The sequence below is a fragment of the Jaminaea rosea genome, assembly GCF_003144245.1.
Source record: "Jaminaea rosea strain MCA 5214 unplaced genomic scaffold BDZ90scaffold_1, whole genome shotgun sequence".
NCBI lineage: Eukaryota > Fungi > Basidiomycota > Exobasidiomycetes > Microstromatales > Jaminaea > Jaminaea rosea.
The window spans coordinates 161,052-180,499 of NW_020289975.1; the positions used below are offsets into that span (position 1 = coordinate 161,052).

General features: G+C 59.0%; 8 protein-coding genes across 8 annotated transcripts; 4 read left to right on the forward strand and 4 right to left on the reverse strand.

The window, feature by feature from the left end:
* Positions 1-97: 97 nt before the first annotated feature.
* Positions 98-2,145, reverse strand: BDZ90DRAFT_215358 (glucose-repressible alcohol dehydrogenase transcriptional effector; the record flags this gene model as incomplete). The annotated part of the gene is made up of 2 exons (XM_025504223.1): positions 98-1,924; positions 2,002-2,145. 2 exons carry the CDS (start codon positions 2,143-2,145, stop codon positions 98-100), a joined length of 1,971 nt encoding a protein of 656 aa, XP_025364560.1.
* A 1,684-nt stretch (positions 2,146-3,829) lies between these two features.
* On the forward strand, positions 3,830-5,681 carry BDZ90DRAFT_235161 (putative VRG4-golgi GDP-mannose transporter). Its single transcript, XM_025507254.1, has 2 exons — positions 3,830-4,242; positions 4,325-5,681. Exons 1-2 carry the CDS (start codon positions 3,949-3,951, stop codon positions 5,507-5,509), a joined length of 1,479 nt encoding a protein of 492 aa, XP_025364561.1. The 5' UTR covers positions 3,830-3,948; the 3' UTR covers positions 5,510-5,681.
* A 47-nt stretch (positions 5,682-5,728) lies between these two features.
* On the reverse strand, positions 5,729-8,119 carry BDZ90DRAFT_257063 (DNA/RNA polymerase; the record flags this gene model as incomplete). Its single annotated transcript, XM_025507913.1, has 2 exons — positions 5,729-7,855; positions 7,934-8,119. 2 exons carry the CDS (start codon positions 8,117-8,119, stop codon positions 5,729-5,731), a joined length of 2,313 nt encoding a protein of 770 aa, XP_025364562.1.
* A 207-nt stretch (positions 8,120-8,326) lies between these two features.
* Positions 8,327-10,534, forward strand: BDZ90DRAFT_228997 (seven-hairpin glycosidase). The gene has a single exon (XM_025504872.1). The coding sequence runs from the start codon at positions 8,372-8,374 to the stop codon at positions 10,421-10,423; it is 2,052 nt and encodes a 683-aa protein (XP_025364563.1). The 5' UTR covers positions 8,327-8,371; the 3' UTR covers positions 10,424-10,534.
* A 258-nt stretch (positions 10,535-10,792) lies between these two features.
* On the forward strand, positions 10,793-14,433 carry BDZ90DRAFT_228998 (hypothetical protein). Its single transcript, XM_025504873.1, has 8 exons — positions 10,793-11,332; positions 11,406-11,510; positions 11,573-11,624; positions 11,693-12,002; positions 12,073-12,465; positions 12,534-13,725; positions 13,796-14,049; positions 14,130-14,433. Exons 1-8 carry the CDS (start codon positions 11,170-11,172, stop codon positions 14,175-14,177), a joined length of 2,517 nt encoding a protein of 838 aa, XP_025364564.1. The 5' UTR covers positions 10,793-11,169; the 3' UTR covers positions 14,178-14,433.
* BDZ90DRAFT_257066 (scamp-domain-containing protein) lies at positions 14,433-15,412 on the reverse strand (the record flags this gene model as incomplete). Its single annotated transcript, XM_025507914.1, has 2 exons — positions 14,433-15,319; positions 15,406-15,412. 2 exons carry the CDS (start codon positions 15,410-15,412, stop codon positions 14,433-14,435), a joined length of 894 nt encoding a protein of 297 aa, XP_025364565.1.
* A 265-nt stretch (positions 15,413-15,677) lies between these two features.
* On the forward strand, positions 15,678-17,702 carry BDZ90DRAFT_229000 (PLP-dependent transferase). The gene has a single exon (XM_025504874.1). The coding sequence runs from the start codon at positions 15,744-15,746 to the stop codon at positions 17,532-17,534; it is 1,791 nt and encodes a 596-aa protein (XP_025364566.1). The 5' UTR covers positions 15,678-15,743; the 3' UTR covers positions 17,535-17,702.
* On the reverse strand, positions 17,670-19,334 carry BDZ90DRAFT_235176 (MFS general substrate transporter; the record flags this gene model as incomplete). Its single annotated transcript, XM_025507255.1, has 2 exons — positions 18,712-19,334; positions 17,670-18,632 (listed from the first exon to the last, which is right to left on the reverse strand). Coding segments are annotated over exons 1-2 (1,560 nt in total), but the record flags the coding sequence as incomplete, so codon positions are not given.
* Positions 19,335-19,448: the final 114 nt, after the last annotated feature.

The following is a 19,448-nucleotide window of genomic DNA, read 5'->3' on the forward strand; positions in this document are numbered from 1 at the left end:
CATCGTGCCTTACCTCGCCCTCGCTCTCCTTTCTCACTGACGTGCGTGCCCGCTGCCCGCACACGTCACCCGTTCTCCCCCCCCCCCCTCCCCCCAATTACCGCCTCCCACTACTACTGCTTCCAAAGTCAACCCTTCTCGGCGTCGGCGCCGTACTGCCCCCATCCGCCCTCGGGTGCTTAACCCTGAACTCGCTCAGTATACAAATATGATCCGACGGGAAATGAGCATTTGGGAAGCCTACCACTTTGCTCAAGTAGCCGCGTTCGACCTCTCCCAGCAACCCAGTGACGGCAAGCGCATTCTGGTTGTACCAGACATAGTCGATGATGCCTTCGAAGTTGGGCGTGTAGTTGGTGAAGGGCAGCTCGCCGATATTGGCGTAGGCCGACTTGAGCGGGAAGCGATGCGTCATACCGTCAGCCGTGTAGCGGCCGTAGGTGTGGTTCATGAAGTCTTCGTGCGACCCAGAGAGGGAGCCGGAGGACATGTAGTCGTAGACTCCCGAGGAGGGCTCAGAGTTGAAGTCGCCACAGATCATGGTCGGGATCTGCGTCCCGCTCGTGTACTTGGGCGCCGGAGGGAAGCCTTCCGCCACATTGAGCTTCGGAGGGAACTTGGCGAATCGCTCAGCAATCTTGTCCAGCTCGTCCATGAGCATCGCTACTTGAACCAATTTGACGTCGCGGAAGACTGGGTCCCAGTGGATATGCACATTCACCACGATGAGGCGTGACCCGCTCTCCTTGTTCTCTAGGAGGGTGACCACAGCAATGTTGTCCTTCGTCATGACGCGGTTGAACATGTCTTCCGTCTTCTTGAAGTCGGGTCTCTGCAGCGCAATCTGGTTGAACTCGACCAGCTGCTTCTCAATGAGAGTGAACTTGCTCGTCTTGTAGAACGTCGCGCATCCATCGACTCGGCGTCGTTCGTCGTCTCGCATGGTTTTTGAGCGCGATTTGGGCCAGAAGACGCCCTCGTACTCCTGCTGGGAAAGATGATGCAGGAAGTACTCCTCGTACTGCTCTGCGACAACCTCCTGCAAACAGCAGATGTCCGCGCCGTAGGACATGACCTCTTGGAGGATAAACTCCTTGCGGTACTCCCAGGCGAGGGCCCAGCTAGGCGTGTAGCCGTACATGGATTGCGTGGCATAGTGCTCCCCGAGGACATTGTACGAGAGGGCGTTGAATGTCTCCGTTGGGGCCGAGTCATCGCCCAGAGATGGAGGGAGATCGGGCTCGATGGAGATCCACTCGCGCTCCGGTGGGGGAAGGGGAACTGGGCACGAGTCGCGCAGGAAGGCGATGACGGCTTGCGTGCCATCACGCTGCGCTAGGGAGCGGATGTTGTCTGCCATTGGGTTGCCTTCGATCCCCAGCATGTCCAGGTTGAAGAGCATGCCCAGTTCTGGTGGAAGCATCGACAGCTTGTTGTCAAACAAGTACAGCTCCTTGAGTCCCGTGAGCATGCCCATCTCCGACGGCAAGCTGACGAGATTGTTGCCGCTCGCATCGAGAATCGTCAACTTCTTCAGCTGCGCAATGTCCGGGCTGAGCGTAGTGAGGTTGTTGTGGTTGATGAATAGGGAAGTCAGGAAGTCGTAGCGGTAGAGCTCCGGAGCCAAATTGCGCAGACTGAGCCCTCCCATATCGATCGTCGTCCAGGACTGCTCGCCCTCGTCGCCGCCCGACGTCGAAGCTTTTCCTGACCCATTGACGTCCGTACCGTCTGGGCCTGCTGCTGTATCATCAGACTGCGCCTCCTTCTTGCTGCTCAGCGTGAGACCATTGGCCGCCGTCTGCGGTATATGCATGGCGCCCTTGTTAGGGTCCTGAATGGCAATCGCGGCGCTCGTTGCACTCCTCGCTGCGAGAGCTGCTGCTCTTGCGTGGTGGTGAGCGGATGTGGATTGGCGTGAGATCTATGCGCGAACAGTGTAAAAGGGTAAGTATACGCCCCCCCGACCGCTACCTCGCCTCTCATCCCGCGCCCGCTCACCTCTGCCTTGAGTAGCTGCTGCTGCCAGTGAGGCGAGAAGCCGCTGCCTCCTGCGCCACCTGCGCCGCCCATGGTATTGGACGACGACCCTGATGAAGAGTAGTGGGGAGCGGTGGTGTTGTTGAGAGCGCCGGGCGAGGGCATATGTGACAAGTTGCTCGGCGTATGAGAAGCGTGTGGATGATGATGGGGATGATGGTGTTGAGCCGGATGATGAAGCGCGGCAAAGCCTCCTGGCGACGATGGCCCTCCATTAGGACCGCTCAATGATGAAGCAGCCGATGAGTGAGCCAATGAGCCAGGGAGGGAGGAGAGGGATGGGTTCTGCTGATGCTGGTGATGGGATCTTGGTCCCCAGCCTCCCAATGTAGCAGCCTGCTGCTGCTGAGGGAAGCGGGGCAGGCCAAAGCCCGCATTACCATTGGGAGGCGGCGGTGGGCCGAAGCCATTTGCGCCTCCTCCTGCATTCGATCCGCCGCCTACTGCGCCCGAGTTGTTGTGATGCGAGTTAAGGTAGAGGTAAGCCGGCCCTGGCGATGGTGAGGGCGACGGCGCTGGTGAGGGGAACATGGTCGTGTTGTGCAATCGACGGCGGCCGTTGAGGAGCAGTCACCGCGCTGCTAGGATAATGGTCTTGGTAGGGGTGGCGACGGTCGCCGCGAATTGCTTGTGTCGTGCTGGTTGTGCTGCAGTCGTCTTCGAAGTGAGATGGCAGTGATGGAGGAGAATGTCTAGAAGCAGCAGCAACTGCCAGCAGCATGTTCCAGCGCAAGGGGTAAGATGTCGTAGAGGAGGAAGGTGGAAAGGAAGCGGAGTTGGCAGATCAACTGCAATGCAAGGTGCAGAAGATGATGATGGTGGTGGTGGGCGTCGGGTGGAGAAGCTGTTGGATCAAACCGCCGGAGGAGTGGGCTCAGGCGGCGGTGACGTCGACTTCGAGGTCAGGCAGCGTCTGAGCAAAGGCGAACAAGTGTAGCGTCGCCCTCAAAAGCTGATGTGCTTGCAACGTCAAAGTTGGATGGCTGCGCCGTCGTCTCGATGATGGTAGTGAGGGGTGTAGGAAGTTGCAGTCCTTGGACGATGGAGCGAGCGATGCGATGATGCAGCCAGGCTCGTCTCGGCGGCTCTACCTCTCTCTCTGTCGAGCGAGTGGATGATCCGCCTCGCTCAACTCGACCGCTCGATCCGTGCTCGCTGCTCTCTCCGCCCGCCCGCCCCCTTGCCTTCCTTGCCTTGCCTTGCCTCGCCTGGTCGGACGGGAGCGATGACGAGACGACGAGACTGCATGCAAGGCCGGCTCCGAAAGACAAGAACGTCGTGGTGTCACCATTAGAGGCGATAGCATACAGCGAGATCATCATTGCAATACAGAATGGAAGATAGACAACAATGAGCAAACTGACGTCGAGGTAACAAAGAGAGCTCCCCAAGTGCATACGGCCTCCATTGGCCACGCTCAGCCTGTGCTCCCGCCCAGCTCGTACGACACCCCATTGAGATGAAGGCGCAGAGCTGCCTGACCTTGAGTCGCGAATCCTGTCTTGGACGACGTCGTCGTATATCGTATCAAAGCCTCCTCGCTACCTCAATCGCAATAGCATCGATGCAAGCTGGTCATGACACGCGACAGTGTCGCGATTTGGCCGCCTCAAACGCCTCCCACGGGCGGCGGACAGAGTTGAGCTGATTTGGGTTGGCGGGATGGCCAGGCACGGAGTCAACGCCAGGCATGCGTCGTGTTCGTGTCGGTCCAGGGCAAGCGGGAGCAGGGGAGGACGGACGGGAAGCGGGAGGCGCCAGCTCTCATGCAGCAGCAGCAGCAAGCAGCCAAGCCTCCGCCGTTACTTCGTGTTGCTTTTGGCTGAATTTCTTCGCACCTCGAGAGGCATAGCATAGCAGAGCCCTCTTCTCTTTCGATCCTCATCCACAATTGCCCCTCGCGCTGAGATGTCATCAAGATCCTTCTTCGCGCCAGAAGGCCAACAGCAAGCTGCTTCGACGACTACGGAGCACGGAAGGCAGTCCCCACCGCCCTCGTCTGGCAAGGACGATGACAGGCAGCCTTTCCTGCCTAATGGCAACGCGACTGGCAGGCGAGGCAGCGTAGGCGCCAGCAGCGGCGGCGGCAGTGGTGGGCAGATGCACTTGGGAGGAGCAAGTGACTCCTTGTCGGGCGTCAAGGCCCTGCCCCCCATCCTGAGCTACTGCTCAGCTAGTATCATGATGACCGTCGTGAACAAGGTGAGCGCGTCGTCCGAGATTCGCAGCATCAAACACTTAGTCTGACCCTCTCTCCACCTCCTTCTAAACCGCGCACCCGCAGTTCGTCCTCAGCGGCGCTCACTTCAGCATGAACCTCATCGTCCTCCTCATCCAGTCCATCGTAGGAGTCCTCTGCGTTATCGCAGCCAACAAATTCGGCCTCATCGAGCTGCGTCCCCTCAACTACCGTGACGCCCGAAACTGGGCGCCCATCTCCACCCTACTGGTCCTCACCATCTGGACGGGCAGCAAAGCGCTCCAGTACCTGAATATCCCCGTCTACACCATTTTCAAGAACCTCACGATCATCTTGATCGCGTACGGCGAGGTCATCTGGTTTGGCGGCAGGGTGACCCTCTTCACCTTCTTCAGCTTTATGCTCATGGTCCTCTCGTCGATCATTGCAGCTTGGAACGACATCTCCCGCGCTTTGGCCATCGCCCAGCTCTCTATCCCGCACACGCCGGACAACATCTCAGACGGCAAGACCTTTGACCCCAACACGCACAACCCAATTGCAGCCTTTGACCCCTTGGAGAACGAGAAGGCCAAGCTCAACGCAATGCAAGCCGCTGGAGCCAACACAGACGGGGACGTGCTGGACGGTATGCATGGGTGGGGGCTGCTCAACTCTGGCTACATGTGGATGGCTCTCAACTGTCTCGTGTCTGCAGCGTACGTCCTTGCGATGCGCAAGCGTATCAAGTTGACAGGCTTCAAGGACTGGGATACGATGTATTTCAACAACCTCCTGTCTATCCCCGTCCTCCTGATCATGTCACTCCTCGTCGAGGATTGGTCGTCAGCAAGCTGGCAGACCAATTTCCCCGCCGACCGCAGGTCGGGTCTCCTGACAGCTATCGTTTTCAGTGGAGCTTGCGCCGTCTTCATTGGATACACGACGGCGTGGTGTGTCCGCACGACCAGCAGCACAACGTACAGTATGGTCGGAGCCTTGAACAAGCTTCCCCTCGCCGTGAGTGGCATGGTCTTCTTCCACGACCCGCCCGTCTCCGTCGGGTCAGTCTCCGCCATCTTCGTCGGCTTCCTCGCTGGAGTCGTCTACGCTATGGCAAAGAATGCTCAAGCGGCGGCAACGAAGAGGGCTGCGGCGGCTGCGGCTGCGAGTGGGAGCACGTTGGGCGAGTCGGCCGGCGCGCTTGGTGGGGAGGGAGGTAGCGGCAAGAGCAAGGATGGGTTGGGGGAGATCCCGATGCACAGGATGGATGACAGGAGGAGAGATTGAGGTCACCGTGTATGAGAGGCTACTCGATATGGAGTGGCTATGCTCGATTTTGCAAGTTTAAAGCTGCGAGGAAGAAGCTTCTCGATGGGTATCTGATAGCCGCACATTGTATCATGCTACAAGAAGAATGATTGATTCGCATCGAAGCACCATAAGCATGGCAGATGATAGCATTTTGCTTGCAAGTCATATCGCGCATCGCTACCGCCCTTTCCCTCATCAGCTGGCACCCCCACCTCTTCTCTTGAAGAAGTCTCCAACGGGTCGAGCGTTCTTCTTGCTCTGCCCCTTGCCTCTCTGCGAAGAAGGCGGCCCTCGTTGCGACGCTGGCGGGCCTCTTTGCGATGACCCCGGCACCTGCTGCGACGACAAGCTCCCAACAGGCATCAATGCTCGCCCGTCCTCGCGCTGTAGCTCCATGGCGAAATGATAGTCCTCGTGATCCTGCTGTGCAAGACGAAGGCGTCGTTGCTCTTCCTCTGCCCCATCCTCGCCGTCGTGATCCTCTTGCGGGTTGTCGAGGGTCGGAGCAGAAGGAGTTGGACGTGGCCGCGGGTAGATGCGTTGTGAGCATGAGGGACAGACCCAAGATGGTGGTGGGCGAGGAGCAGGATCCGGAGGTACGGGCTCGGCACTCGGTCTGCCCCCATCACTAGGAAGCGGTGCACGATCAGCGCCGAGCCCTTCCTTGCCCGGGTGTTGCGGGGCTGCTGCTTCAGTTGCTGTCGAAGTAGCGTGCCCACTGCCAGCGTCATGCTCGGCGGCTGGTCGCGATTGCGACGCTTGCATTTGACTGGCCGCCGCCTTCTGAAAGAGGGAGACGAGACCATTGGGCTTGGCCTTCTTCGTCTTACGCACTGCGGTGGGCGGCGGCGGGCTCATTGACGTCGGAGCCGTTGCAGCCGTCACCTTTGTTTCCAGCGGCGATGGCGCCCTAGCATCTGGCTCTGAGCGCTTTGTCCCCACAGCGACCGCCGCGCCCTCCTCAGCAGCAGCCGCGGCCTTGCTTGGCCCCGCTTCACTACTCTGCACGGGAAGACGACGAGGAGCATTTGCCGCTGGCCCACCGGCAAAGAACCCTTCGATACTCCGTTGTCCTTGCTCCCCTGCTTCCAGCCCCGAAAAGCCAAGCGCAATCGTGATGACTTCCAAGTTCGTCGCAACCGCCTGCTCGCCGAGTGCCTCCGCCCACAGCTTCTCCGCGGCATTGAGGATGTGCTGCGGCTGAAAGTCCCTCACGTAGGGAAAAGCCGCCTGCCTGCTCCTGGCCGTCTCAAATGGCTTGAGGAAGCGTAGCACCAGCGTCGATGGCCAGAGATTTGGCGCCTCCTCCCTCGCCTCCCTCAGACGGACACAGAGCTCCAGCGAGAGGATGCTGAGCCAGCGAGTCGCTTCGGCCGTAGTACGGATGGGCGGCTTGACATTCTTCGAGGCCAGCATTGTCTTGTTCTTGGTCCGCTCAATCACGGCAGAGTGGTCGATGCCGCGCAGCACGTCGTACACCCAGCGAGACTCATCTCCAAATTTGGTCTGCATCTCTGCCAGGGGAACACTCCAGAGGTCGCCCACCGTGGAGCTTGCCCACTCGCTCGCAATTGCGTCTCCAAGCTTGCCGCCGAGGAAGCGGATCTTCTGGAAGGGCAGGTTCTTCAGATAGACAGGAACCGCCGAGGTGGGCATGACTGTTTGGTTGTTGGGCTTACGTTCGCCTGCGCAAAGCTTGGCGAGGGTCTTGTTCGAGGCGATACCGGCTGACATGGTGTAGCCCAGGCGATCCAGTACAGCGGAGCGCACTTTGTAGATGAGCTCGGCCCCGCAGGCGAGGGCGTAGTCTGTCCAATTGGCTGCTGGCTCGATGGAGGGAGCCTCTGAAGCAGTCGCATCGGTTTCGCCTGCTGACTCTGTGGCTATCGGATCCTCTGTCGGCATACGATGTCCAAGATTGGTCCAGTCGATCTTCGGCGGCTCCGGCAAGGGCGTATCGAGTCCGTCAGGCGAGTCCGCTGGTGGCTTCGCGAGATGAGGAAATCGCTGCAGAATGACCTGCCTCACAGCAAGGGTCAAGTCGCAGTACATCTCGTCAATGGATGCCTTCTCAATTGCTCCTAGCGGGCACATCTCGTTGAAGATGGCCACGACCTTCCGACTTTCCCTGCGGTACGGGTCGAGTGAGACCTTGTGCGTCTCTGACCTGGGGTTTTCGTTGTACTCTGCTTTCTGAGCTCCTTCGGCGTATGTGGCTACGTGGACTGCCACGAGATTGGGGCACTTCTTGCGGGCAGCATCTATGTCCTCGTGTCGGGTGATGCCGTAAGCTCGTGCTGCGTAGCTGACTGCGATGAGGCCCTGCCGACGGGGATGAGAAGGCCATGACAGGTTAGGCTACGGGCATCAAGGTCTGGTCATCGCGTCTCTCCCACTTACCTGCCATTGCTGTACTGCCACAGGCGTCACAAAGGGATCGATGCCGAGTCGCTTTGCCTCGAAAGCCGCGTATGCTGCGTCGATATCGCAGAGAGACACGACCCGTAGCGGATTGGCAGCGTTCAGACTGCCAGCGCTGACGAGGTGCCGGTATGTGATCGTCGGCTGCGGTACCGAGTAGTCCATCTTAGGCTTCAGCGAGAGCTCATTGTGAGATCTTCGGGAGATGAGAGACGAGTGGACGAGAGGCAACTGCGACAAATCGTCATGCAGCTGAGCTCAAGCGCGACTCCGTAGGCACGGAAGTGGCGCGTCTCCCCCGTCGCTCGCGTGGCCCTTCAGTCCAAGTCGGACGAGCCCTTGCAGCTGGCTCGAGCGCAAGCGCGGCAATTCCTTCTTGGCTTTCTATCAACTCATACGACGACGACGACGACAACGATGCCGCCGAGGAAGAGGAATGTGGCAGCAGCCTCTACCGCAGCCTCGGACGACGGTGAAAAGAAGGAAGGCGTAGCTGCAGCGAGCGCGACAACTGCTCCCTCGCCCACGCAGCAACGCCAGCAGCTGCCCGCCTTTGTTCGCTACTTCCTCGTCTTCACGGCTATCGCCTGCTTTGCCTTTGTCGCATACGACCAATACCCACAATGGTCGCAGACAGCGCAGTCCTTTTCACCAGCTGCACCTCCCAGCTCTGGCCAGTCGGGCAAGCACCGACAGGAGCAGCCTCAGGCCAGCCCTGACGCTGATCGGGCCGCCAAGCTGCAGGAGGAGAGGAAGAAGGTGATGGAGCAAATGAAGGAGGAGTTTGAGCAGTGGACGCCCAAGCCTGCTCTGCCCTTCTTCGTTCCTCCCAAGGATCTGCCCAGCAAGCCCGTCAAGGGTGCAGATGTGCCCAAGCGCGATGCTGTCAAGAAGGCCTTCCAATCGTCGTGGGCTGCCTACGTCGACGAGGCGTGGGGAGCAGATGAATACCACCCGATTTCGCACACTGGGTCCAATCTGAGCGTTGACGGAGGCATCGGATACACGATTGTCGACTCACTCGACTCGCTGCTCATTCTCGGCGAGCAGGACGAGTACCGTCGAGCTCGCGACTGGGTCAAGACCAACCTCGCTGGTGGTCTCCAAAAATGGGAGAGGCATGGACGCTACAATGTCTTTGAGACTGTCATTCGCACATTGGGAGGCCTTCTCTCAGCGCACGCCTTCTGCAGCGAGCGCCCCTCCAATTTGCCGGACACGACCTCTCCCTTCCACCACCTGTGCGACCCAGGAGACGCAGACATGTACCTCGACACAGCCTCTCACCTTGCCAACCAGCTTCACCCGGCCTTCGACACGCCCACTGGCATTCCCAAGCGTGAGGTCGACTTCTACTCGGGAGACGCCTTCGCCGACGAGGACAGCAACGGTGCTGCGAGCCTGGCGGAGGCTACTACCGTGCAACTCGAATTCAAGTACCTTTCGTTCAGAAACAGCGACCCTTCCCTCTGGAAACTAGCAGAGCGTCCTCTTCAAGCGGTACGCACGGCCACGCGCTCTGGAACGCAGGATGGCTTGCTCCCCATCCTTCTCAGCTTCGATAGCGGCTTGTTCTACCTCTCCCCGATCCGCCTAGGCTCGCGAGGCGACTCGTACTACGAGTATCTCATCAAGCAGTACGTCCAGACGAATCGCTCTGAGCAGGTCTATAGAGATATGTTCGATCGCTCCGTCTCAGGCATCAAGAAGCATCTGGTGAAGCAGAGCACAGCGAGCGCGCCGCCGTACCTCTTCACTGCGGAGATCATCCCGCAGATGCGCATGCAGGGACAGGAGAGGCCGGCCTTCCAGCTGTTGCCGAAACAGGACCACTTGGTCTGCTTCTTGCCTGCGGCAATGATGCTTGGCGCGCACGAGTACGGAGCACCGTCTGTCTGGCCGGAGTTGGACGAAGAGGCGACCGCAATGGGCAAGCCGACGGTGCGCGAGGAGGACTGGGCAGTGGGACACGAGCTGCTGCGAGGATGCATGGCTACCTACCAGGGCACCCACACCGGCCTGAGCCCGGAGATCGCCCACTGGCGCACGATGATGGACCCACAGCACGCAGAGGAGGATTGGTATATCAAGCAGTCAAAGGACGGCGAGCCTCTCATTGACGCTCGCAACATCCTGCGACCAGAGACTGTCGAGTCTCTCTACGTCGCCTTCCACCTGAGCGGCGATTCGATCTACCGCGAGTGGGGTTGGGAGGTCTTCCAGGCCTTTGAGAAACACTGCAAGCTTGAGAATGGAGCATACGCCGGGATCAAAGATGTCGATCCTGATGACCTCGAAGAGGTCGAGCACGAGGACAAGATGGAGACCTTCTGGCTTTCAGAGACGCTCAAGTACCTGTACCTGCTCTTTGATGATCAGGCGACGTTGCCGCTTGACAAGTGGGTGTTGAACACTGAGGCACACCCGCTGCCCATCTTTGCGCCGACGCAGGAGACTGGCGTGGTATGATTGGGCGAAAGATCGACATGAGGGAAGACGAGGTTCATACGATGGTATACTCTATTATAGCGTGAGCTTCTGCCTAATCTGCAAGACAATCTCATTCCAGAGACGCCTCCCCGCGTCAGACGCGTCGCGTGATGATTAACTCTGGCCTGCTCGTTGTTCTTCCAGCCGAATCGTCTCTCAGGCTCCTTTCACTACCCTCATCGCGGCCTGCTCACCTCTGTTGCTTGCCTCCCACGTCCCCCGAGATTTCAAAGGCGGGGGCGAGCGGTGCCGCTTCGTGTGCGCACGTCCCTGTGCACGTTGGCTTGGCTCGTGCGCTCGGCGCAAAAGTGGCCAAGTGACGGCTCTCGCGCCAATTCGCTTGCCTCCCGTCCTTCGTTCATTGCTGCGTGCCCTTTCCCAACACTTCAGCCCATCCGCCGATGTCGGCGAAAGTGTTGAATGAGTAGCCTCCTTCACCTCGTCACTTCCTCGGCAGGATGTCGCACAGAGCGAGAGGGCACAGTCGCTGCCCACCATGGGAAGCCGGCGAGGGGCGGCTTCGAGACGCTCCTGCCCTCACACGAGACCGCGAAGCAGCCCGAGCTTTATTCGCCTCCAAGGGAGAGCGATCACTTCTTCTTGCCAGCTTGTGTGTCGTCTCGCCCCTTCCCTTCCTTCCTTACCACCTTCAAGCCGCTCGTCTCCTCCCCTACCCCACCATCTGACCCCTCTCATCTCCGCTATTGTAGTCGCGCGCCCCTGCCATGAGCTCGCTCGCCGACAAGCTGTCCTCTTGGACGCAGGCCTCACCAGCTGAGGCTTCGACTTCGACAGCCCTTGCATTGGCTTGGCTGAACTCACCTTACGTCTACAGCCCCCTCATCGCCGTGCTCGCTCTCCTCTGCGTTCTGCGATTCTCCAAGGCAGGTGGGTAGTCGCGGAAACGGGGAGTCATGCGCCCAGCGCTTGTCCTGACTACCAGCCTCTCCACTCGCGATAGCCCGAACGCCTCTTGTATTTGCTTGGAACTGTTTCGTCCAGCCTATTGGTAAGGTTGCGAACCAGGGAGAGCGTCTTGATAAGTTCTATCAGCACCAGGCGACGAGTGAGTAGCGCGAGACGTGTCCTGCAGAAGCTGTCTGATCGGATCTTCTTATTTTTATCCAGTCTACGATGTCACCCGCAACCACCTCCTGCGAGGTCGTAAAACGATGCTCAAGTGAGTCTCGGCGAGGACTACTCTAAATAGAGACCTCTCTGACATGCCCTCGCTTGTTCGCCCTCCAGGCTGTGTGCCGCCCAGCTCCACGAGATGCGTCGCACCCAGCCCTCGAAGCCTCTGATCTGGGTCGATGTAGGCGGCGGCACCGGATGGAACATTGAGCAGATGGCCGAGTACTTCCCACTCGAGCAGCTCTCCCACATTTACTTGATTGACCTGTGCGAGCCCTTGCTCGATGTGGCTCGCAAGCGCTTCGCCGCTCGTGGGCTCAAGAACGTCACCGTACTTTGCCAGGACGCTTCTGAGTTTACGCTGCCTGATTTGAAGGAGGGCAAGATGATCGACTTGTTCACGTGCAGCTACAGCATCTCGATGGTGAGTAGCGCGGGCTTTCTCGACTCCGCTTGACCTCTTATCTCCTTGTTCACCTTGCACTCCTGCGCAGATGCCCCCCTTCTACGCCGTCCTGGACCGCATCTACTCGTATCTTGACCCTGAGACAGGCGTCTTTGGCGTCGTTGACTTCTACGTATCAGGCAAGACTCCCCCTGGCAAGCAGTCGGCCATGATCGGCGGCGATGTTCGACGCGAATGCGGTCCCATCAGCCGCTGGTTCTGGCGCCAGTGGTTCTCCCTCGACCACGTTGAGCTCCACCCGGCGAGGCGCGACTACCTCGAGTACAAGTTTGGGACTATCAAGTGCTTCAACGGGAGGAACAACTTTGTTATCCCGTTCATTGTGCGCATTCCGTTCTACGTGTGGATTGGATGCTCTAGGGACCGAGACACAACTAAGGCCGTGCAAGCTTTCGAAATCGAGGCGGGAAACCGTGTGATTGTAAGTGCGGCGATAGGGACTCGCTGCGCCAGCCCTTGCGGTGCTGACCTCGCTCGCTCTCGACGCAGTGCCCTCCCTCCTTCCCCGAGCTCTCCTTCTCCCACATCCTCGCCCAGAAGCAGGAGGAAGATGCAACCGCCCGCTCGAGCGCTCTTCGCCGCCTCTCCCTCGCCCAGTCAACTTCGACGAGCTCCTCGAGTCTGGTGCGCCGCCGAGGCTCCGACGATGGCGAGTCGGACGAATCGCTTGGGGACGAAGGCTCGGGTTCATGGCGCCTCGACCTTGGCCCGCAGTTGCCGCTCAGCTCCTTCCACTACCAGAGACGCCAGTGGCGCCTCCCCTTCGTCGACTCCAAGTTCAGCGAAATGTTCCGCACGTGGATCTATGGCTTCACCTGGGAGGATCCCTACGTCGACATCGAGCACATGGCCATCAAGCCTACGGACTCGGTGCTCTGCATCACTTCTGCCGGGGACAACGCCTTGCACTACGCTATTGCGGCAAAGCCTGAGCGCATTCATTGTGTGGACATGAACCCCTGCCAGGGGCATTTGCTTGAGCTCAAGCTCGCCTGCATTGCGGCATTGAGCTACGAAGAATTCTGGAAGCTCTTCGGTGACGGTAAGACGGACGATTTTGCCGAGTTGCTCGACCGCAAGATCTCTCCCTACTTGAGCTCGCACGCTTACCAGTTCTGGAGGCTCAACACGCACTGCTGGGATCGCAACTTCTACTTCCGTGGCTACTCTGGCCATGCCCTGAGGCTCGCAAAGGTGGCCTTCAGCCTCTTTGGCTGCAACAGGTCGGCTGAGGCTATGTGCAACGCCGGAACGCTCGAAGAGCAGGCAAGCATTTGGAAAAGGTCTCTCCGCAAGACCCTGATCAACCCAACGCTGATCAATGTCTTCCTGAGCAACCCAGCCTTCCTGTGGAACGCGCTCGGCGTGCCCATCAACCAGTTCAACTGTTTCCGCAATGAGGGTGTGTCGGCGGGACAGTACGCTGTTGACACATTGGACCCTGTTGTAAACCACTCGCTACTCAAGAGCGATAATTACCACTATCACTTGTGCCTCACGGGCAGGTACTCGCACGACTCGTGCCCGCTCTACCTGAAGAAAGAGGGTTTCGAGGCCCTCAAGCGCAATGCGGCTAAACCGCTCGATGCCTTCAGGCTGCACACAGACTCTATTGTGAACGTCTTGAGGGGCCTGGGCGATGACTCGCTCACCCACGCTGTCGTCATGGATCACATGGACTGTGAGTGTGCGCCGTGGCACTGCCGACCTCTCTCACTACTGACTCTCCAACTCGCCCTCCTCACGCACAGGGTTTGACCCCATTCCTCCTCAAATGCCAGCACCGACCCTCAAGCAAGCCCGCGAGGACCCCGCAGTCAACAGCGCCCGTGCCACCATCTCTGACCTGGACCGTGAGATTCGCGAACTCAGTCGCGTCGTTCGTCCAGGCGGGGCCGTCTACTGGCGCAGCGCTGCTAAGGAGCCGTGGTACAGGCAGAGATTCGAGAAGATGGGATTCAAGACTGAGCGCTTGCAGGTAAGAGAGAGTGGCAAGTCGATCGATGTGAGTAGCCGAACGAGTGGGAATGCAGGGCCAAGTGGAGAAGCCGCGACTGACGTCTTTGCTCCTTCACACGCTCGCAGCGAGTCAACATGTACGCTTCGCATTGGAAGGCGACGCGCATGTCGTAACTTCGTCTCGAAGGGGAGGAGAATCGTGGGCGCGGCGACGGAGGTGCCAGCTAGGATGATGCGAAGTCGCGGCCTCTACGCTTCGATCCCTACAAATGATGAATCTGTTTTCGTGGATGACGTTTCAGTGTTCGTCGAGAACGTATACGCGCTGAAAGAACAACAAGATTGGTATGCCCGCCTCCCCTCGCCGGGATTGACCGTCTTCTGTCTGTCGCCCGCAGCGATCTGTCGTCAAGTCGCGCCCTCGCCCGCTCATACCTGATTTCCCCTTGTGAAATACGCCAAAGCCCCCCTCGTTGCCAGCTCGGACTTGGCTTGTGCAAACGTGTGTCCCTGCTCGTGATTATGCTTCCAAATCTCCCTGTAGTACCACAGAATGCCCAAGCCCTGTACCGCGAAGCCCAGCGTCACAAAGATGCCCAGAATCGCCGCCACAACTCGTCCGCTGGACCAGGACTGGATCATGTTGAGTAGCCCATCGGAGCCCGTCGAAGGAATGCCCAGGAAGATGTAGACGGAGTAGGCGATATGGCAACCGCCGAAGATGAAGAAGGTGTAGTAGAAGAGGGAGTGTTCCTTCATGAAGCCGTTGTAGGCTGGCCTGTACCAGAGCAAAAAGCTTGCGACGGACAGCACGGGGAAGTATACGATGGCGGCAATCATGTCCTTGATGCCGTCGTTTGACCCCTGGATGAGGAGGAAGATGCACCCCGCCATGTTGATGACCAAGGTGCCGACGAAGATGAGCCACAGAGAGTAGAGGTGCAGCACAACCTGCTGATAGTCAGGGGGAATTTCCGCTTTGATGTCGTGATATATCATAGGATAGAAGAATGGCCAATTGTTCCGACCATGCTTCTGAATGTGGTCAGCTCGTTGTTGCAGATCTCGTTCTCGCTGCTCGAGCTCGCGCTCTCTCCTCGCGAGGTCGTCTTCACGTCCGCCCGCTGGTGGCCGTGAGCTGCTGCCGCTGCCTCCATAAGGCGTGTCGGCCTCTGTTGCGGGTGTGGAAGCATCCCACGCACCCTTGTACGCCGAGCTGGCATCGTCGACATCGTCGTCGTAGGTGCGCGAGGAGCCTAGGGCGCCTTGGACTGAAGGGTCCGCAAAGGGATTGGCATGACGGTCCGCGAAGGGGTCTAAGAGCGCAGAGGTTGAGACAGAAGAGGTTAACAGTCTGAGAGACGAGCCAGCTACGGAGTGAATCGCCGTCTAGTACACTCACCGGCCATGTTGGGCACGAGCAATGGTTAGGGCCAGGAAGATGAAGAGGAGAGTCTAACAAGATGGCTAGCTGCGCTCGGGCCTTGAACATCGACCCCCGGGCCCCTCGTGCAGCAAAGCACAGCCAGCCGCCCTCGGCCACCGCCCACCTGGGAGCCAGGGCAAGCCACGTGGGAAATGCAGCAGAGAGAGGGCGGAAAGCGCTCAGTCGAGGTCAATTTTGGGCGGACGGCGGCCGGTCCGGACTTGTGAATTAAATGACTCCCGGCGACCTGCCGAGTTGCCATCTTACCTTCTCACTTTACCTCTTCAACCGCGTCGTGGGATGGGATGGGAAAGATGACGATATCTCAGCATGGCTCATCTTCGTCGCAGCAAGGTCCTCCCCTCGTCTCGCAAGACGCTCAGGAGGTGCATCGCTACGCCTCGCAAGCCCTTGACCTCATAACCCGTTGGGTAGACAAAGGCGCGACCGACCCAGATGAGCCCACGTCACGATGGCCAGACAGCGCTTCGCTCCGCAAGTCACGGCGTAGCAATGGTCACAAGGCCCGCTTCTCGCTCGGCGACGCAGGCGTCAGTCAAGACGAGACGGTCGCCTTTCTCTCCCAGACTTTGACGGACAGCGTCCACCCTTGGACACGCCGTTTCCTGGACAAGCTCTACGCCAAGCCCACGACCCTCGCCCCCGCAATTGAGATGATCCTCGGCGCTCTCAATCCCTCGACAGTCATCTCATCTGCGGCACCTGCGCTTTGCTTGGCGGAGGAGGAGTGCGTAGAGGCCCTCGCCCGCCTCATGGGCTGGGACGTAGGACTGGCCGACGGGCTCACCATGCCTGGCGGGTCAGCAAGTAACATCCTGGCTGTGCAGACTGCGCTCGGGAATGCGTTTCCCTCTTTCAAGCAGGGAGGCGTGCTAGGGGTGGTCGAGGATCTGGCGGGCAAGGGAAGACGCGGCAAGGCCTGTCGCCCGCTGTTGGTCACGTCGGCGCAGAGCCATTATTCGATGGAGAAGGCGGCGCTTGCGTGTGGGCTTGGCTTGGAGAGTGTCGTCAAGGTCAGGTGCGATGCGACGGGACGCATGGATGTGGTTGAGCTGCAAAGGGTGCTGCAAGAAGCGTATGAGAATACGGAGGGGAGCCCCGATCGTACAGCGGGCTGGCCATTCTTCATCGGCGCAACGGCGGGCACGACCGTACTCGGTGCATTCGACGATCTCGCAGGCATCGCTTCGGTCGTCCGCAGCTTGCAAACACACCACGCTGGCGCCCAGCCCTGGCTGCACGTGGACGGCTCGTGGGGTGGTCCGGTCCTCTTCTCCTCACACTCCCGCCGCCTCATGGCCGGCGTAGAGCACGCAGATTCCGTAACAATCAACCCGCACAAGGCTCTCAATGTCACACAGCAATGCTCTTTCGCCCTTTTTCGTCACGGCACTACCCTTGCGGCAAATGTGACCGGGGCCAAGTACCTCTTCCATGGGACCGGCACTGGGATGGAGAGGGAGGCTCTGCGCCGTAATCCGGGATCGAAGACGATGGGATGTGGGAGACGAGCTGATGCTTTCAAGTTCTACGTCGCTTGGCTTCACACGGGCGCGAGTGGATTTGGTGGGCATATCGACCAGGGAGTGGCAATGGCGCGACGGGTGGCGGATCTGTTGGAGACGGGCAAGTACAAGGAGACGCTGCAGCTCGCTGAAGCCATGCCGAGCAGAGAAGATCTCTTCTTCAATGTGTGCTTTAGGCCGCGCATGGGAGAAGACGTGAGGACAGCCATCACCAGAAGCGCGGCAGCGCAGACAGGAGGAGGCGAATCGGCAAATGGCAGTACCGCCGACCTGATTGAAACAGCCTGCTCACGCCTGGCGTCACGCGCTACGGTCCATGTTCATGCAGCCATCTCACGATCGGGCCGCTTCTCCATCGATCGAGCACCCCTTTCACCGCCGCATGGCCGAGGCTATTACACGCGCCTCATCTCGCATCCCGACACGCCATTCGAGGTGTTTGAGACCATCGTGGGTGAGATCGCAAGGGTGGGCCAGGCCTTCTTCAAGGAGGAAGTGGTGAGCGTGCTCGAGTCAGGAAGGAGTTTGAGGGACCTTTTGAGGGAGGAGGACGATTGAGTTAGAAGAGGTCGACTGCGCCGCAGTGCTGACATGGCACGCGCATAGATGGCACGCAACTACCATAGAAGAAGATGGATGTACTTTAATCATACGGGCTCGCGAAGCTCCATCAGCATTGATACACATGCGCAACTCGAGCATCACCCAACTCTGCCCATTCTCGAGCTACCTCTTCGCGAGTCCTCTGTGCGTCTGGGAGCCAGATTACCTTGCCCTTCTCCAGCGCACCGCTACTTGCTGCGCTTCTTTCACTACCACTGCTCACCGGTCTATCCTCTCCCGCAGCTTGGACCTCACTTGGAGACCTCGCTCGGATTACCTCGCGCCTTCGATTCTCCCTCGCCATCAAGACCCACAACGTCGTCGCACTTGCGATGCCTATCGCAAGCCAGATGAACGTCAGCCCAATCGAGACGTTGTACTGCTGATTGCGCACTCCACCCAATGGTTGACGATAAAGCTGCGTACCAGCAATTGCTCCAATGTTCCCGATCGAGATCTGCATAGCTAGCGCCGTATTCCTTTTCGTGGCGCCAGCAACATTCTCTGATGGCCAGGCGAGCAGGAGTGCATCGCCCGCATACACACCGGATACGATGAGGAAGGTGGCCGCGTACTTGCCTCCAATTGTGGGCGAGGCGAGGAGAACGATGTAGCCCAGTCCGGCGAGGATGAATCCACCGATGATGAATGGCGCGCGAAGCTTGACCTTTTGCGTAGTGAAGGCCGTCGCCATTGTAATGACGAAGGCGAACACGTAAGGTGGCGTGGTCAGGAGCTGGGCTTGCCATGCCCGATATCCTAGGCCCTGGATGATGCTCGGCAGGAAGAGCGAGATAGTGTACAGTGGGAAGGACATGCCGTGGAATAGGGTGCAGTAAAGGTAGACCTTGGGGTCTGTCAAGGCTTGACGCACCCCGGACCAATTGAAGCGTCCTTCCTGCTCCAGAGCGTCGCTGTCGCGTGACAAGCGGTCGTGAAGGATTGCACGTTCCCGTTGCGTGAGCCAGCTGGTCTTGGTGGGCCAAGTTGGAATGGTGAAGAAGCAGAGGAAGGAAATGGCAATCGTGAGGAGGCCTTCAAGAATGAAGATCCCTGAAGTTGTGGACGACGGCGAGTCACGTCATCAGCATCGCTCGCCTGCTGATCCTTGTAATGCTATCGGCGCACTCACACTGCCAACCCTTCTTGCCTCCTATTCCATCCATGTATCCAATGCCATACGCCAACACCCCACCGAAAGCGCCTGCAGCCGCCGCACCCCCGAAGAAGGCGCTCACCCTCACCACGCGCTCCTTTCTCTTGTACCATTGAGAGAAGATGAACACGGTACCTGGAAATAAGCCCGACTCTGCCACACCGAGAAAGAAGCGTACCGCTAGCAATCCCTGCGCATTTCCCACTAAGCCCTGAACGAGGGACAAGATCCCAAAGACCAGCGCAAGGCCGGGCATCCAAATTGGTGGGCTTGTTGCCCTCAGCCCCCAGTTGGCGGGCAGCTCGGCGAGTACATACCCGACAAAGAAGAGCGTTAAAGCTGCGCTGTACTGCCCAGCGCTGAGATGGAGGTCGACGTTCATTCCGTCGACGCGGGCGTTGGCGATGTTGCTTCGGTCGAGGAAGGAGAGTAGGTAAAGCGTTGAAAGCGAGGGCAGGAGGAGGAGGTCGATTTTGCGTACTAGGCGCGCTTCTTCTTGAGTGGTGAAAGAGATGGTGTCTAGGGAGTGGACTGTAGAGGCGCCCACCTGCTCCTTCTCCCTCGTAGACAACATGCTGGCTGGTTGTGACGGCGAGGGTGGGGCAACAGCAGCGTGCGGCTCATTGCAAGGAGCAGCCGTGTGCAACGACGACGAGACGTCAGCCTTCATCTGAAAGAAAAGCGTCGTCCTTGATCAGTGATACGAGTTCAAA

Excerpts from the sequence above, each read along its gene's own strand:
- BDZ90DRAFT_228998 (XM_025504873.1), top strand. The coding sequence starts at position 11,170 with ATGAGCTCGCTCGCCGACAAGCTGTCCTCTTGGACGCAGGCCTCACCA. Across the intron at positions 13,726-13,795 it reads CGTCATGGATCACATGGACT|GGTTTGACCCCATTCCTCCT; the intron begins GTGAGTGTGCGC and ends CCTCACGCACAG. Across the intron at positions 14,050-14,129 it reads AGAGTGGCAAGTCGATCGAT|CGAGTCAACATGTACGCTTC; the intron begins GTGAGTAGCCGA and ends ACACGCTCGCAG.
- BDZ90DRAFT_228997 (XM_025504872.1), top strand. The coding sequence starts at position 8,372 with ATGCCGCCGAGGAAGAGGAATGTGGCAGCAGCCTCTACCGCAGCCTCG.
- BDZ90DRAFT_229000 (XM_025504874.1), top strand. The coding sequence starts at position 15,744 with ATGACGATATCTCAGCATGGCTCATCTTCGTCGCAGCAAGGTCCTCCC.
- BDZ90DRAFT_235161 (XM_025507254.1), top strand. The coding sequence starts at position 3,949 with ATGTCATCAAGATCCTTCTTCGCGCCAGAAGGCCAACAGCAAGCTGCT. Across the intron at positions 4,243-4,324 it reads TGATGACCGTCGTGAACAAG|TTCGTCCTCAGCGGCGCTCA; the intron begins GTGAGCGCGTCG and ends GCGCACCCGCAG.